Below are 15,643 nucleotides of genomic sequence, written 5' to 3'. Positions count from 1 at the left end.
CTAATGGTTGGGTCTGGAATTGTAGTATTTCTTCTCTTTTTTTCGTGGCCTGGTGGGTGTTGACATACCACCATTTGGTGTCCTTCTATGATGTAGACGTGTTTCCTCCAGAAGCTCCCACCTTTGGTCGCCATCTTTGGATTCATTTTATTTTTTTTCTTATTCATTCTGGTTTCCTTTATTTCTTCCTCCCGCCTTATCTTTCTGTCGGAGGAGTGTGGGTTCGCTAGTAAATCCCCAAAAATCTTCAAGCTGCAAAACTAACCGACAGGTAAGAAATTATATGTTTTGCAGCGTGAATCTTTTCTGGAGTCACTATGCCGTGCATAGACTTTGTAGCGGTTTGCTAGTCTTGTGGTGGCTGGGTGAAAGATAAGCGTTGGTTTGTGAATACATGTTGTAAGACCTTTTGTCTTACTTGTGCTTCCTTATTCATCTGAAGATCCATGCAGTAGTGCTTTGTGAACGTGTGCACTGAAGACCATGTTGCTGCTTGGCAAATGCCTTGAATAGGTGTTTTTGCTAGGAAAGCCACTGTTGCTCCCGTCTTACTTGTCGAGTGAGCGTGCGGTGTTCCTTGTAAGGTTTGACCAGACTGTGTGTGGCACAACTGTATGGCTTGTGCAATCCATCTTGCAACGGTATTCTTTGTGACTGGTCGTCCAAAAAAACTGTTAGCAAATGATACAAAGAACTGTTTTGTTTTTCTGCAGTCCTTGGCTCTTTCTATGTAGTATATGACTGCCCTTCTGGCGTCCAGGGTGAGCAATGCTCTTTCTGCTTGTGTCTTTGGGTTTTGGAAAAAACACTGTATTTCTATTGTTTGGGTTGCGTGGAACTTTGATACCACCTTTGGAATAAAATGTGAATCAGTTCTCATGACGATTCTGTCATTATGTATTTGGAAGTAGGGCTCTTGTGGTGTTCGAGCCTGTAATTCACTTTCTCTACTTAGTAATGTAATTGCCACTAAAAACGCCCTCTTCAGTGTGAGCATTTGTAATATTGCCTTAAGGATTGGTTCGAATGGTGCCTTCATGTGGGTGGTGGCACCCTCTTTGAAGGTGCTATCCTCTTTGCACCTTCTAGGAATCTTTTAACAACATGGGATGTGAAGAAACGTTTACCTGTTTCTCCCTTTGTGTACGCTATGATTGCTGCCAAGTGTAGCCTTTTTGATGCGTAGCTTAGTTTATTTTGTAGTAACTATGTTAAATATTTCAGTACTGTTGATTCCCTCGTGATCGTCCTTGAAAGCTTTTCTTTACGACACCAATGGGAGAATCTTTTCCCTCTTGCTGTGTAGCACTTCCTTGTTGTAGGTCTTCTCGCCTCGGAGTACGGCCATAGTGCTCTCTGGTAGTTTGAGGTGAGAAAATTCTACGTCCTCAGGAGCCATGCTGCCTGGCTTAGGCTCTCTGGTTCTGGGTGTAGCAACTCTCCGTTTTGCATTGTTAAGAGGTCCTTTCTGTTGGGGAACTTGTGTATCGCTCCTTGCGTCATTTCCATTATCTGTGAGAACCAGGTTTGTCTGACCCACTGTGGTGTTATGAGGATCAGTGTCATGTGGTCCATATTGCACTAGTTGAGTACCCTTTGTAGCAGTGGTATCGGGGGGGGGGGGGGGAAATGTAAGCAAATGTCCCTGACCAGTCTATCCATACCGCATTCCCTATGAACTGTGCGTACGGTTGTCTGGATGCGAAGTGTTGGCATTTTGCATTTTGGGATGTTGCAAAAAGGTTGATTTGCGGAGTCCCCCATTTTTTGAATATCTTCAGAATTTGACTGATTCATCTCCCATTCGTGGGATGCTGATGCTGGTTTGCTCAGCCTGTCTGCTTCTACATTGTCCTTTCCTGGCAGATGTATAGCTAGTAAGTCTATGTTCCTTGGAATAACCCATCTCCATAGGACTTGGGCTAGGGTTAATAGTGCTAATGATTGTGTTCCCCCTTGTTTGTTGATGTAAAGCATCATAGTTTATTGTCTGTTTGAATCAAGACCCTCTTCCCGTAAAGCTCCTTCTGAAAGGCTTTTAAGGCTAGGAACACTGTTTAACTCCAGGAAGTTGATGAGTTTTAGCGCATCATGTTGCGTCCATAATCATCTTACTTTGAGGTTGTTCATGCGCGCTCCCCACCCTAGTTCGGATGCATCTGTTGTAATGGTCACTGTTGGTTGTGTGAAAAGTCTCACCTGTGTTATGTTCTTCCTGTTCCACCATGCCATCTCTTGATAAAATGTTTGTGTGACAACCACTAGATCCTCCCAACTCCCTGTTAACTGTGACCATTGTTGCTGAATCCATTCCTGGAATGGTCTCATGTGTGGGCGAACGTTTGGGACTAGATGAATACATGAAGCCATCATCCCTAGCAGTCTGCCCACTGTCCTCACTGTCGGAGCATGCCCCTTGCGGTATAGATGTGTCTCCTTCAGTATTGCTATTGTTCTCTTTGTGCTTGGAAACACCTTACCGAGTGTTGTGTTGATCCCCTGCCCCTAAGAATATCTTTACTTGTTCTAATTCTATTGATGACTTATCCCAATGTATTGAGAAACCGAGCTGGACCAATGTCTCTAGGACTTTCTGTATGTGTTGCCTGCAAAGATTGTATGTGCTTGCTCTGACTAACCAGTCATCTAGGTATGGATAAACGTGTATCCCCTGCCTTCTTAAGTGGGCCACTACTGCTGCTAGGCATTTTGTGAAGACTCTTGGTGCTGACTTCAGTCTGAATGCTAGCACCGTGAATTGGTAGTGCGTTGTTTTGATCACAAATCTGAGTAGGCTCTTGTTACTGCGTTTCATGGGGATGTGCAAGTAGGCTACCTTTAGGTCTATAGTTGGCATTTAGTCCCCTGCCTGTATCCGAGGTATCACCTCTTGTAAGGATCTCACCTTTAATTTCTGAGTCTTGTTTAGGAACCTTAAGTCTAGTATAGGTCTTAATGTTCTATCCTCCTTTTGTATGAGGAACTACGTAGAGGACACGCCCTTGTTCTCCTTGTAAGGTACCTTCTCTATGGACCTTTTGTTTAGAAGCTCTTGTGCTTCTTCAAGCAAACGAGACAGCTTTCTTGCTGAATTAACTTTGTTCCTTGGTCTTATGCATGGAGGTTGTTTCGACAGGTCTATGCAGTATCCGTAACGTATTATGTTTAATATCCATTTGTGGGATGTAATCATCTTCCACTCCTGGAAGACGTTTCCTATTTTGCCTCCCACTGGTGTTACATGTTGGGAGGGATTGTTTGTTCTCTGGGACATGATCTTTTACTACGTCTACTTGTTGTTGCACCCTCTGAGATCTTGTTAGAGTGTGCGCAAACTTTATAGTGCAGTCACTTGGAAGTTGGCTGCTGCCCCCTCTTTGCCGTTTGCCTCTTCCTCAAGTGCACCCTCGAAAGGATTGCCTTCCGTGTTGATATTGCCAACATTGTTGTTGTTGACCCTGTTGCTGGCCCTGGCTCCCTCCTTGGTAACATTGTTGAAAAGTTTGGTGTGAGGGTACTGGCTGGTAGTTACCCCTGCCTGCTGGTCTCCGTGATGGTGTCTCCCCGCCCCCATGCATACCTCTAAATTGTAGTGCCCCGATGGACGTTGCAGTTTGATTTCCCTTTAACTGGTTTATCGGCCACAGCTGTTCCAAATAGTTGTTCACCATTGAATCCTGAGATTCTTAGCAAGGCGTGTCTTCTCTCCGTCACCCCAATCATAATTTGTCTGCTTAATATCTCAGCAGCATCCAGGGCCGATTTTGAACCTGTATTTGCCATGTCTTTTCCTTCTTCCACCAAGGGGCTTGCCCTTCTCTGGAGCTGATCTGGCAGATGTTTCAGCAGCCATCACTAAATCAGGGGGGGAAAAGGATCACTTGTCCTGCATAACTAGGGTATGCAGGTCGATGTGGGGTGTCTCCCAAGTAAAAAACCCTCATGCACGTGTAAAATGGAATCTCGTAGCGGTATATGGTGTCTCCCCGCTCTTATTGACACGTGTGTGCATAATCATGGGGTTAGTATTATGCACCCTCCGCCAGGAGGTATTTACCCATAGTTAAAACAGTAGTGATCGTGAATAGTGGGTGATAGGTGTTAAAGGGAATTGTTTTAAAATACCTGAACAAGCAGACTGAAACTTTAATTGGTCTGAGTTCAGGTAGACGGGAATTGCTGGTGTGCAGCTGTGGAATAATTAGGAATCCAAGCGCACTGATGTGGTGATTTTAAAATGCGGTCGACATGTTTCAGCCTTAGTCGCCTCTATAGGTCGGTTGGGCTTTCTTCAGGACCAGTGCAGGGTAGTGAATACAGTGAGAAGTAGCGAGTTGCACTTTCTTCGGGTCGGCGGCACTGAAAGGAGTGCCTCACTGGGACTGTTCTCCTTCGGCGCAGCTTGTGCTGTCTCTGCCTGCCTCAACCTGGATAAGATTATTACTCCTTTCAGTGCCGCCGACCCGAAGAAAGTGCAACTCACTACTTCGTGAGGTACAATGCGACCTCCCACTGACTAATGGAACAGGTCAAAATACCTTTTCATTTTCTCACTGTCCTAATTATTCCACAGCTGCACACCAGCAATTCTAGTCTACCTGAACTCAGACCAATTAAAGTTTCAGTCTGCTTGTTCAGGTATTTTAAAACAATTCCCTTTAACACCTATTACCCACTATTCACGATCACTACTGTTTTAACTCTGGGTAAATACCTCCTGGCGGAGGGTGCATAATACTAACCCCATGATTATGCACACACGTGTCAATAAGAGCGGGGAGACACCATATACCGCTACGAGATTCCATTTTACACGTGCATGAGGGTTTTTTACTTGGGAGACACCCCACATCCACCTGCATACCCTAGTTATGCAGGACAAGTGATCCTTCCCTCCCCCCGCCCCCCCCCCCGATTTAGTGATTAATCCTAAGGAGACTGAATGGATCAGTACTCTTCCTCCCCCTATTGATTGATTGAGATGTTTCAGCAGTTCACCTACTTCCTCCCAGTTCTGGTATGCATGACTATTGATAAATGCATTTGAATTTGCTATGCGCCACTGAATTGTGGCGCTTCATTCCATCTTTCCTCCCGTGAGATTCATTCTCTTGCTCTTCTTGTCTGGAAGGACCTACTTTAGTGGGTACATTAGCTCTTTTCCTGGCTGTGGAAGCCTTCATAGAAACAGCAGGCACTGATCCCTCTAATGTACATAGGGTCCTTAGAGGAGTGTTTGTACTTCTCACCCCTTGGTGTTCCAACCTTGCATGTAGCAGGTTCTTTAAAAGCTTCCTTTCCCTGGTCCAGCACACTTGGTAGCATGGGAAATAATTGACTCCTTGTCTGTGTGGGCAGCAAGGTCTCTAGGATAAAACAGGATTGCGATTTTCCCTCCTCTAATTGCACTTCTTTATCACCTGGTTGTACAACCCAATGTCAAAGGGTGGTGAGGTCCTAAAAGGGTAGGAGTCTACCCTTTCTTCTAGCGAGTCTGCATGGAGGTCTTGCCACTGCAGGTCTTGTGTCTCCGAGGTTTCTGTCTGAACTGTGATAGGTTTGGTCCTCTTATTCTACCTCGGCCTCAAAGTAATACTCTTCTCCCTCAGCCGGTTCAGGTGTTCTAGGTTTCTCTAGTTCCTCGATGTATTTTTCGGGTTGCGTTGAAGTTTTCGGCAGAATTTTGAATTTCTTCATGGTTTCGTCAAAATCTTTCTTGTGTTGCAGGATACTTGCCATTTCAGGCTCGATCCTCTTTCTTTTCTAGCTCCGACGCCTGTTCTTCGAGATATTTGATCTTTCTCATGGCCCTTGTCGACGTTGAAGGTTGTTTCACCCCTTCTTTTTTCGATGTGGAAGAGTCTCTCGTGACTGCTCTTCGCCGATTTTGTTTTATCGAGGGTTTTTGTTGTCTGGGAGTCTTTGTCAAAGGAACCCACGGACTGTTTGTCTTTGGACGCACTTGCGGTCGTCAAATGTTTTGATGCTGAGGCTATTTGAGCACTTGGTCGGTCGAATGTCTAGGAGTCGCTGTTTCCCTTACCTCTATCTGAGTTTTCTTTTTGACATCGACGACTTGGACATGTGCATCCACCTCGCCATCGGGCCATTCGGCGACGCGGTCCTCTTCCTCGCTGGAGGCGCCTAGGTCTCAAAGCGACATGGTGGTTCTTGACCCTGCATGTTATAATTCGCTCGTCTCTGCCTCTCCCTCACCCTTAAAGTCTTTGGGGTGAACTCCGAGCACGTGTTGCAATCTTCGCTTCGGTGGTCGAGCGGCAGGCAAAGTTGACAGACCGGATGTTGATCCTTCTGTGCGTACTTGTGGTGGTAATTGTCGCACAACTTGAATGGTGGCTTGTCATTTAAAGAGCCCAGGGAGCCCCATGTATGCGCATTATCCGTAGGACATCAACGTTTCGTTTTTCTTCCTCTTCTCTACGTCCCGGTATACTGCCTCGGAGGGTGGTGTGTCTTTAAAGTTGTTTTCCAGTTTTTCCTGATATTTTTCGTGGATTCTTCTCAACAAACTTCCGGAGCTCCTTCTGTCTCGATCAAGACCCAACGGTGGAAAAAAAAAATCTGAAGATGGCAACTAAAGGTGGGAGCTTCCGGAGTAAGCACGTGGACGTCAATGGAGGACACCAAATAGTGGTATGTCGACGCCCACCAGACCACAAAAAAAAAACAAAAGTAATACTACGATTCCGGACGCAACCACTAGATGGCGGAATAATGCACAGCATAGTGAATTCATAAAAGATTCACGGTGCAAAAATGGAAGTTGTTCTTCCCCCTGGAAAAAGACAGTTCAGCCACAGGACCAAGTGAGGTGGCCCTACGTTTGCGTGTCAATAACGGGAACAGGACCGACTTTGCCCAGGGGCAGCAGGTCAAAGAAATGAACTTTAAAACCAAAGACTGCTGCAGGTGATGTCAGTTTCAGGTGATGTCAGTTTCAGGGACTGCCTGCTGGAGCCCTGAGGGGGCTGGCAACTGTACTTTACCCCAAAGACAGGCACCAATGCTGATTATGATCAGACACTAGTCATTAACAAGTTCTACTTAACCATTAACAGGATGGCCTTCAGCAGGATACTTGGTTTGACCAGCAAGACAACAATAGTTGCTTTCTCATGGTCAATTGTAAGGTCATTGTTGAGGACTATTAGCAGGGGCACTGCAGAGCTTGATTTTCATTCTATTTTGTGCACAGACTAGTTCTCTGCCTTTTTCAACATCTTTTCTGATGGCTTTGTCAAGTCATTTGCAGAGGCTGATGCAAGTGCTACAGTGGTTATCATCAACTGAGTGCTTCACAGGATTAATTTTGTGTTCCACCTTTGGAAAGTGTCTGGCAAAGCACTTTGCACCAAACCATCTCAAACGTGAGCATCCCCTTTACACTGGGAAATTCCCTACTTAAGATATAGGCCAACCTCTTTTCCCTCTTGGAAAGGGAATGTCTTGCAGATGCCACAAAGAGGTGTGTGATGACAATAAATGCACAGATTGTGAACATCAGCTACAAATATCTTTTGTCTGAACACTATTTGAAGAGAGATCTATCTTTCTCAGCCATGGTAGCAGGTGGATATGTTCCTATAGGCCAAAAAATATTTAAGTATAAAACCAGACAAAACTCATGGTTGAAGGTGTAACCAGGGCTGGCTGAAATCCAGTGAGGCCAAGTATAATTATAAATCCCTTAAAAGAAAATAAAGAGCAGACCCCTTTTCAGAGATTCACGCAACCACTACAAGCGAACAGAAATGAGGGATTTGGTGTCCACTAATGAGGGATTTGGTGTCCACTAAGAGTAAGGAACTCATCCCATCCACCTCATTGCCTTAAGGCACAAGTTACTTACATTCTGTAACGATATATCTGCAAGAAACAGTAGTTAGTGTTAGATTTCTTACCTTAGAACATCCCCAGGAGTCAGGCTGAATCCGGAACGTTTTCGTCAGCAGTACCCTTGCATGTCGGTAAGCGTCGTCTGCAGCTCCGCGTCAGTCGTCGGCACCGTGGTAGCCCGGATGACGTCTGAGTACTTAGATGCCGCCCTCACGCGCTGACGTCAGTTCTGTACACAGCTTTCCACACCAGGAACGCAGAGCCATGATCGAAACCGACACTGGTGCCATGACACTAGGGCCCTCAAAGGGAGATGCCTTAACCCTAGATATCGGTTCACAGAACGGGGAGGATGGGTGGGGCGGTAAGGAATCTAACAGTAACTACTGACCTTACAGATATATTGTTACCTAAGGTACGTAACTTGTGCATCTCAAAGAAACAGGTTAGTGTTAGATTCCTTACCTTATATTAGATACCCTAGCAATTCCAACCCCAGTGGGGGGTCTGCGAACCAAGATCACACCAGAAAGTCCTGGAGAACGGAACGGCCGAAAAAGCCATCTCTCTGGACTTGGCTGTCCAGGCAGTAGTGCTTAGCAAATGTGTGCAGCGAGGCACAAGTAGCTGCCTGACAGATGTCCTGCAAGCGGACTCCCCGACACAGGGCAGTAGTAGCCGCCGTGGCCCGAGTGGAATGGGCGCACAGCCCCACAGGAGGCTCCTTTTTCGCCAAGGAATAACAGACCTAGATGCACAACACGACCCACCGAGAGATGAATCGCTTGTGCACCGCCCGTCCCTTCTTAGCGCCCACTTAACCAAAGAGCTGGTCGTCCACCCGGAACTGGCGTGTGCGGTCTAGAGAGAAGGAGAGCGCACGTTTTGGGTCCAGACAGTGGAGCCTCTCTTCCGCTTTTGAGGGATGCGGAGGCAGGAAAGAAGGCGGGCAAGGTGATGGACTGCCCGATATGAAAGGCTGTGACCACCTTGGGCAAGAAAGAAGGACAAGTCCTCAGAACAACTTTGTCCGGATGGACAGAAAGGAAAGGAGGCTTAGAAGATAGAGCCTGGACCTCACTCACTCACTCTCCTGGCAGAGGTGATGGCAACCAGGAATGCAGTCTTAAGAGTAAGAAGACGGAGAGGACAGTTATGAAGTGGCTCTTAGAGAGCGCCCATCAGATAAGTCAGTACAAGGTTCAAGTCCCACTGAGGCATCACGAAGGGGACAGGAGGAAACGTGTGTGATGCCTTTCAAGAATTTATTTACAACAGGGGACTTGAAAAGAGAAGGCTGATCGGGAAGCCTTAAGAAGGCTGAAATGGCCGCGAGGTAGCCTTTGATAATGCCCAGAGCAGAGCCCTGCTGGGAAAGAGAAAGAAGAAAGAGAAAAACCTCTGAAAGGGGGGCAGAGAGTGGATTCACAGTCTTTGCTGTGCACCGTGCCACAAATGTATTCCACCTGCAAGCGTATATCAATTTTGTGGAGGGACGCCTGGCTGCCAGAACCACATCACAGACTTCAGGAGGAAAGTCAAATGGCCTCCACCGTCAATTTCCACGCATGGAGGTGGAGACTGGACAGGTTCGGGTGGAGGACCGTCCAGTGCTGCTGCGACAGAAGGTCCTTCTGAAGAGGCAGACGGATCGGGGGATCGACTGACCTGCTGAGTAGCTCAGGATACCATTATCTTTGTGCCCAGTCCGGAGCCACAAGGATGACTTGGGCCCGGTCTCGCCTGATCTTCAGCAGGCTGGGGAGAAGTGGTATCGGCGAAAGGCGTACAACAGACAGCAGCTCCACTCGCATCGAAAAGCGTCTCCGAGCGAGTGCTGCCTTGGAAATTCCAACGCGCAGAACTGATGACATTGCGCGTTCTCTTCGGTGGCGAATCGATCTAACCAAGGCTTTCGCCACTGCTGTAAGAGACCTTGCGCCTACGTCCGAGTTTGTGATCCATCACCGACGGCTGAGTTAGTCCGCCCTGGTGTTCAGGGAACCTGCCGGGTGTTAAACCACCAGGGTGACGCCCTGGTGTTTCAGCCATGTCCAGAGGCGCAGAGCGTCCTGACAAAGGGTCCACAACCCCACCCCGCCCTGTTTGTTGCAGTACCACATGGCGGTGGTGTTATCCATGAACACCTGCACTACACTTCCCTGGACAGAGGGAAGGAATGCCTTCAGTGCAAATCGAATTGCCTGCAGCTCCAGAAGGTTGAAATGGGGCCGGGACTCTGCCGGAGACCTGAGGCCTCTGTTCTCCGCCTCTCCCATTTGGCCCCCCCCATCCCAGGAGGGACGCATCTGTCACTACTACGTGCTCCGGTTGGGGTCGGGAGAGGGATCTGCCGCTGACCCAATCACGGTCCGTGAGCCACCACTGCAACTGACTCGCAGTGCTCTACGAGGTCAGGACGTAGTCTGACTGGTAGCCCTGATGCCGGGCTGACTGAAACTGCAGGTCCCACTGCAGAGCCGGCATCTGCCACGTGCCATGATGCACCAGAAGGATGCAGGAGGCCATCAGCCCCAGGAGCCGCAGCGTCTATCTGACCGAAACTCGGGATAAAGGCTAAAAGATCGGAATCAGAGCCTGAATATCCCGAACCCGCTGTTCGGGGGATAAACCTGAAACTGCGCTGAGTCCAAAGCCGCTCCGATGAAGAGGAGCTTCTGAGAGGGGCACAGGTGCGACTTCGGCAGGTTGATCGAGAACCCCAGCGAGTGCACGAGGTCGGCCGTAGTCTGGAGGTGGGAGACTACTGTCTGGGACGAGCCCGCCTTCAACAACCTGTTGTCGAGATAGGGGAAGACTGAAACCCCTGATCGGCGCAGATGAGCAGCGACCACCGCCATCACTTTCATGAACACCCGAAAGGTGCTGGTAAGGCCAGAGGGGAGCACGGTAAACTGAAATGATCGTGGCCTACCGTGAACCACAGGTAGCGTGGGTGGGCCGGCAGGACGGGGATGTGGAAATATGAGTCCTGCAAGTCCAACGCTACCATCCAGTCTCCAGGGTCTAGGGCAGCTAGGACCTGAGCTAAATTCATCATCTTGAACTTCTCCTTCCGGAGGAAGCCGTTGACGCTCCAGAGGTCCAAGATAGGGCCGTAGGCCTCCTTTGCCCTTCTTGGGTACCAGAAAGTAGTGGGAGTAGCAACCACGTCCTACTTCTGGCCCAGGAACGAGCTCGATGTCCCATTGGCCCAGAGGGCCATAACTTCCTCCTGCAGAAGTTGCAAGTGATCCCCCGACATGCGGTGGTACTGCGGTGGCATGGCTGGAGGGATCACCTCAAAGGGGAGGGAGTAGTCCCTTCGGACGATTTGCAGCACCCACCTGTCCGATGTAATGTCGCGCCAGTGGAGGAGGTGATGGCGAACCCTGCCCCCCACTGGTGTATTGTGGGCCTGAAAGCTCGGACTAGTAAGGCTTTGAGGCGGATGCTGCGGGGGTGGATGTGGACTGGCCGCGCCGTTGTCCCCGGGCACCGCCACGGCGGTTACCACGTCCGCCACCGCGCTGGATGTTAGTCTGCAGCCCGTGGCTGGCAGGACGTGTGGGGGTGCCCCTTCCTTGGCCACGAAAGGGGCGAAAAGGCAGCAGATTGCTGGCATGGGACCGACAGGCCCAAGGACTTGGCCGTAGCCCTGGAGTCCCTAAAGCGCTCAAGCGCACTGTCTGCCTTGTCGCCAAAGAGGCGACGGCCATCAAACGGCATGTCCATAAGGGTGTTTTGGACAACAGCCGAAAAGTGTGCGGACCTCTGTCAGGCGTGGCGACGAATCGCCACAGTCGTTGCCATCGCTCTACCCAGCGAGTCCGTGGTATCCAGTCCACATCTAATGGAGTACTGTGCCGCATCTCGACCCTCTGCAAGGGATTGGGCGAGTTTAGTCCGGCCTACCGTGGCCTACCGTGAACCGCAGGTAGCGCGGGTGGGCCGGCAGGACGGGGATGTGGAAATATGAGTCCTGCAAGTCCAACGCTACCATCCAGTCTCCAGGGTCTAGGGCAGCTAGGACCTGAGCTAAATTCAGCATCTTGAACTTCTCCTTCCGGAGGAAGCCGTTGACGCTCCAGAGGTCCAAGATAGGGCCACAGGCCTCCTTTGCCCTTCTTGGGTACCAGAAAGAAGTGGGAGTAGCAACCACGTCCTACTTCTGCCCCAGGAACACGCTCGATGTCCCATTAGCCCACAGGGCCATAACTTCCATCTGCAGAAGCTTGCAAGTGATCCCCCGACATGCGGTGGCATGGCTGGAGGGGTCACCTCAAAGGGGAGGGAGTAGCCCCTTCGGACGATTTGCAGCACCCACATGTCCGACGTGATGGAACGCCAGTGGAGGGGGTGCTGGCGGACCCTGCACCCCACTGGCGTCGAATGGGCCTGAAAGCTCGGACTAGGAAGGCTTTGAGGCAGATGCTGCGAGAGCGGTTGTGGACTGACCTTGTCGTTGTCCCCCGGCACCGCCCCAGCGGTTACCACGTCCGTGTTGAGGCTGGTTCTGCGGCCAGTGGCTGGCAGGACGTGTGGGGGTGCCCCTTCCTTGGCCACGAAAGGGGCGAAAAGTAGAAGTTTGCTGGCGCTGGCCAGACAAGCCCAAGTGCTTGGCAGTAGCCCTGGAGTCCTTGAAACACTCAAGCGCACTGCCTGCTTTGTCGCCAAAGAGGCGACGGCCATCGATGGGCATGTCCATGAGCGTGGCCTGGACATTGCCCGTGAAATTGGCGGACCTCAGCCAGGCGTGGCTGCGAACCGTCACTGTCGTGGAAATAGCCCTTCCCAGAGAGTCCGTGGTATCCAGTCCACACCTGATGGAATAACGCGCCGCATCCCGCCCTTCCGCAAGGGCTTGGGCGAGCCGGGCCCGCGCCTCCTCCAGGCACTGGGGCAGCACGTCCTCAGCCGTGTCCCACAAAGAGTGGGTATAACAGCCCAAAAGGCAAGCGGTGTTGATAGACCACAACCCCAAACTCAATGAGGAGAACAGTTTCTTCCCAAACTGATCAAACCTTTTGGATTACCGATCCGGGGGAGTGGCGGGAATGCTGTCTGGGACGTAGAAGCTTGGATCACCAGGCTCTCGGGGTGGGGTGCACGGACAGAAAGCTAGGGTCGCCCGGAGCCGGGCGGTGGCGTCAGGCCACGTTCCGATCCCCAGGAGGCACTGTGGAGGACTTGCACCAGGTGCCCATCAGAACGTCCATGAGGGCCTCATTGAACGGCAGCAGAGGCTCCGAGGAGCTTACTGGCGGCTGAAGCACCTCAGTGAGTAGGTTAGTCCTTACGGCCCCAGCAGGGAGTTCAAGAGCCAAGACCTTGGCTGCCCTGCACAACACCACACCATACGTAGCACCCTCCTCCGTAGCCACGGAGGGAGGAGAGATGAATCCAGTGTCGGGCGATGTGTCTAGACCACTGGCCTCCCCTAGCTCATCTGCACAGTTCCGGCTCAACTGGCACTGCTGTGCAGAAGGGTCCTCAGACCCCTCCCAGTCCTCCCCTTCATCCGTGTCCTGGTAAACAGGCTGGAATGACCGAGCCGGGTCATAGATGAAGGCTTCACCCATCGACGCCGGAGACCGGACTGAAACTGGGGCCGACGTCGTCAGAGGACGGCGCCAGGAGCGACACCACAGGGGTCGGCGCCACCGGAGGAGTCATAAGGTCAACTGGCGTCAACCGGGATCAAGGCACGGATCCCACGGGGCCCAGCGGCTTCAGGACTGAAGTCGACGACAGCGCCGGGGCCGAAGCACCCGGCGGCAGGAGGACAGGAGCCACAGGCCCGCCAGGGCCCGAAGTTGGGTCTGCGGGGTCCGAAGGTGCGCCGGCAGGCCCCAACGGAGGGAAGTGAGTCCTCATGGCAATGAGGAATTCACGAATCTCCTCTGGCGTTGCTTGCAGGACAGGGGCCGGTGGGTATGGGCCTGGAGGCGGCACCTCTGACAGAGCCGCGACCCTCAGCTGCTTCGCGCGAGGGAGTCTGAAGAGTGATGTCGCCTCTTCTACGACTTTTTGGTGTGCCTCGACTTACCGGAGGACTTGGAGCCCTACGAGTGTTGGCGATGACTAGACGAGCGATAACTAGACGAGTGATGACTGCGGCTCCGCGACTGGTCCCTCGACTTCCTCCTCGACCGGCAGTCGGGGCACGACTTGTCGTCGTGGTCGGCCCGAGGCAGTAGAGTCACCGATGGTGGGGGTCGGTCACTGACATCAGGTGGTGACAGGCATCACACGGCTTGAAGCCAGGCATCCCTACGGCACCAGGAGTCGTAGTCGACTTGAAAAAGAGATCCAAAATAGATCAACAAGTTAGTCAAAAAATGTCTAAGAGTACTGTTCTTCTAGGATCTAGGAATAAAGAAGAACTGACGTCAGCGGCGAGGGCGGCGTCTAAGTACTCAGTCGACGTCATACCAGCGATCACGACACTGACGACGGACGCAGAGCCTTAGACGTCACTTAACGATGCGCAAGGGTACTGCTGACGAAAACTTTCCGGATCCAGCCTGACGCATGGGGATATTCTAAGGTAAGGAATCTAACACTAACCTGTTTCTTTCTGATTTTGTTTTTTTTTCAAATGATGTTTATACACTTCTAAACAAGCATTGTTGGGCAGTTCACCATTTTAACACCGTTTATAGCCATTCTAATAGGTTTGGTGGTCCCCAGCATTAAGAATATTCAAGCATTTGAAATATCCAATGCTGGAGAAGGTACATTTCCCCTGTAGTTTTAACTTTAGCTTAGGGTTATTAAAATGGCTTTTTATTACGTTTTGCATTTGTCCTCTTGGTTATGCCAGACTGTTATTGTGACAAAAATAGCAGTATTTTACAGAAGTGTCCTGTTCCCACCCCCACTACCCTGCACAACCAGTGTCTTCAAATGCCGTAAACTGTTAAGTTCTGCTGATCAATACTCTATAGCTCTCATTTGGTACCAATCATCATCCTGAGTAAGCAAGCGAACACAGAGCACAGTGAGAATAATGGGCTCTTCTTTTTACTTGTTTCTTGTAGTATACTGTAAGTGTTGTCAAGGAAAAAACATAAGCATGCAGATAATTTGTCAACAATGTACCTTCAACCAAACATTCACAACATTTATTTTATTATGCTAAATTGCAAGGTATGAATATTAAAAAAGTAGCAAATCATAATGACTGGAACTTATTCGCATTAAAAGGAGAAAATAATTATATTCCCACCCGCTGGGAACTTACTCGGTCCACTGTGTTTTTTTTGTTGGTTTCACCCAAAGGACCTGCACAAAACGTCTCCCATCGCTCCTGGACTTCCTCTGGTAGCTCTATTATGTTAAAAAGGCAAAACAAATTCGAAAAATGAATATAAAGCAAATGGTATATTTAAAACTATTGTTTTATTTATAGCCACCACACTAAATTAACAGATACTAACATAACAAATGTATTTTTAATAAAGCAAATAAAAAAGGCAGGATGTCATTCTCATCACCACCAAAAGCAAGCCAATACTGGCATTATAAGCTAGCTCTAAAGATTTTACTGTGACTCCAGCATTATTTCTGCAGGAAATTACTTATTTCAGTTAGATATATTTTCATGTTTTTACTAAACAGTCAACTTATGTTACATTTTGACATGTATTGCAACCACCATCTATTCAGCTCCACTAATAAAGAAAGCCCTACTGGGAGCGAATTTTTAAAGTGAATTTCCATATTATAAAAAAAACATCTAACTCCAAACTATGCCTATTGAAGTGTGTGTTAAACATTAGAA

At 49.6% G+C, this 15,643-nt stretch overlaps 1 protein-coding gene across 10 annotated transcripts in view; it reads right to left on the bottom strand.

The window, feature by feature from the left end:
• Positions 1 to 15,643, bottom strand: part of PPP6R3 (protein phosphatase 6 regulatory subunit 3) — a 1,896,334-nt gene that overhangs the window by 759,990 nt on the left and 1,120,701 nt on the right. For all 10 annotated transcript variants that reach the window (XM_078682862.1, XM_078682861.1, XM_078682859.1 and 7 more), the window contains one exon: positions 15,104 to 15,189. In XM_078682862.1, coding sequence (XP_078538988.1) covers positions 15,104 to 15,189 — 86 coding nt within the window. The remainder of the gene's footprint in view (positions 1 to 15,103; positions 15,190 to 15,643) is intronic.

This window comes from Lissotriton helveticus, chromosome 3_1 (assembly GCF_964261635.1).
Source record: "Lissotriton helveticus chromosome 3_1, aLisHel1.1, whole genome shotgun sequence".
NCBI classification, from domain to species: Eukaryota; Metazoa; Chordata; class Amphibia; order Caudata; family Salamandridae; genus Lissotriton; species Lissotriton helveticus.
This window is presented reverse-complemented; position numbering and strand designations above follow the sequence as displayed.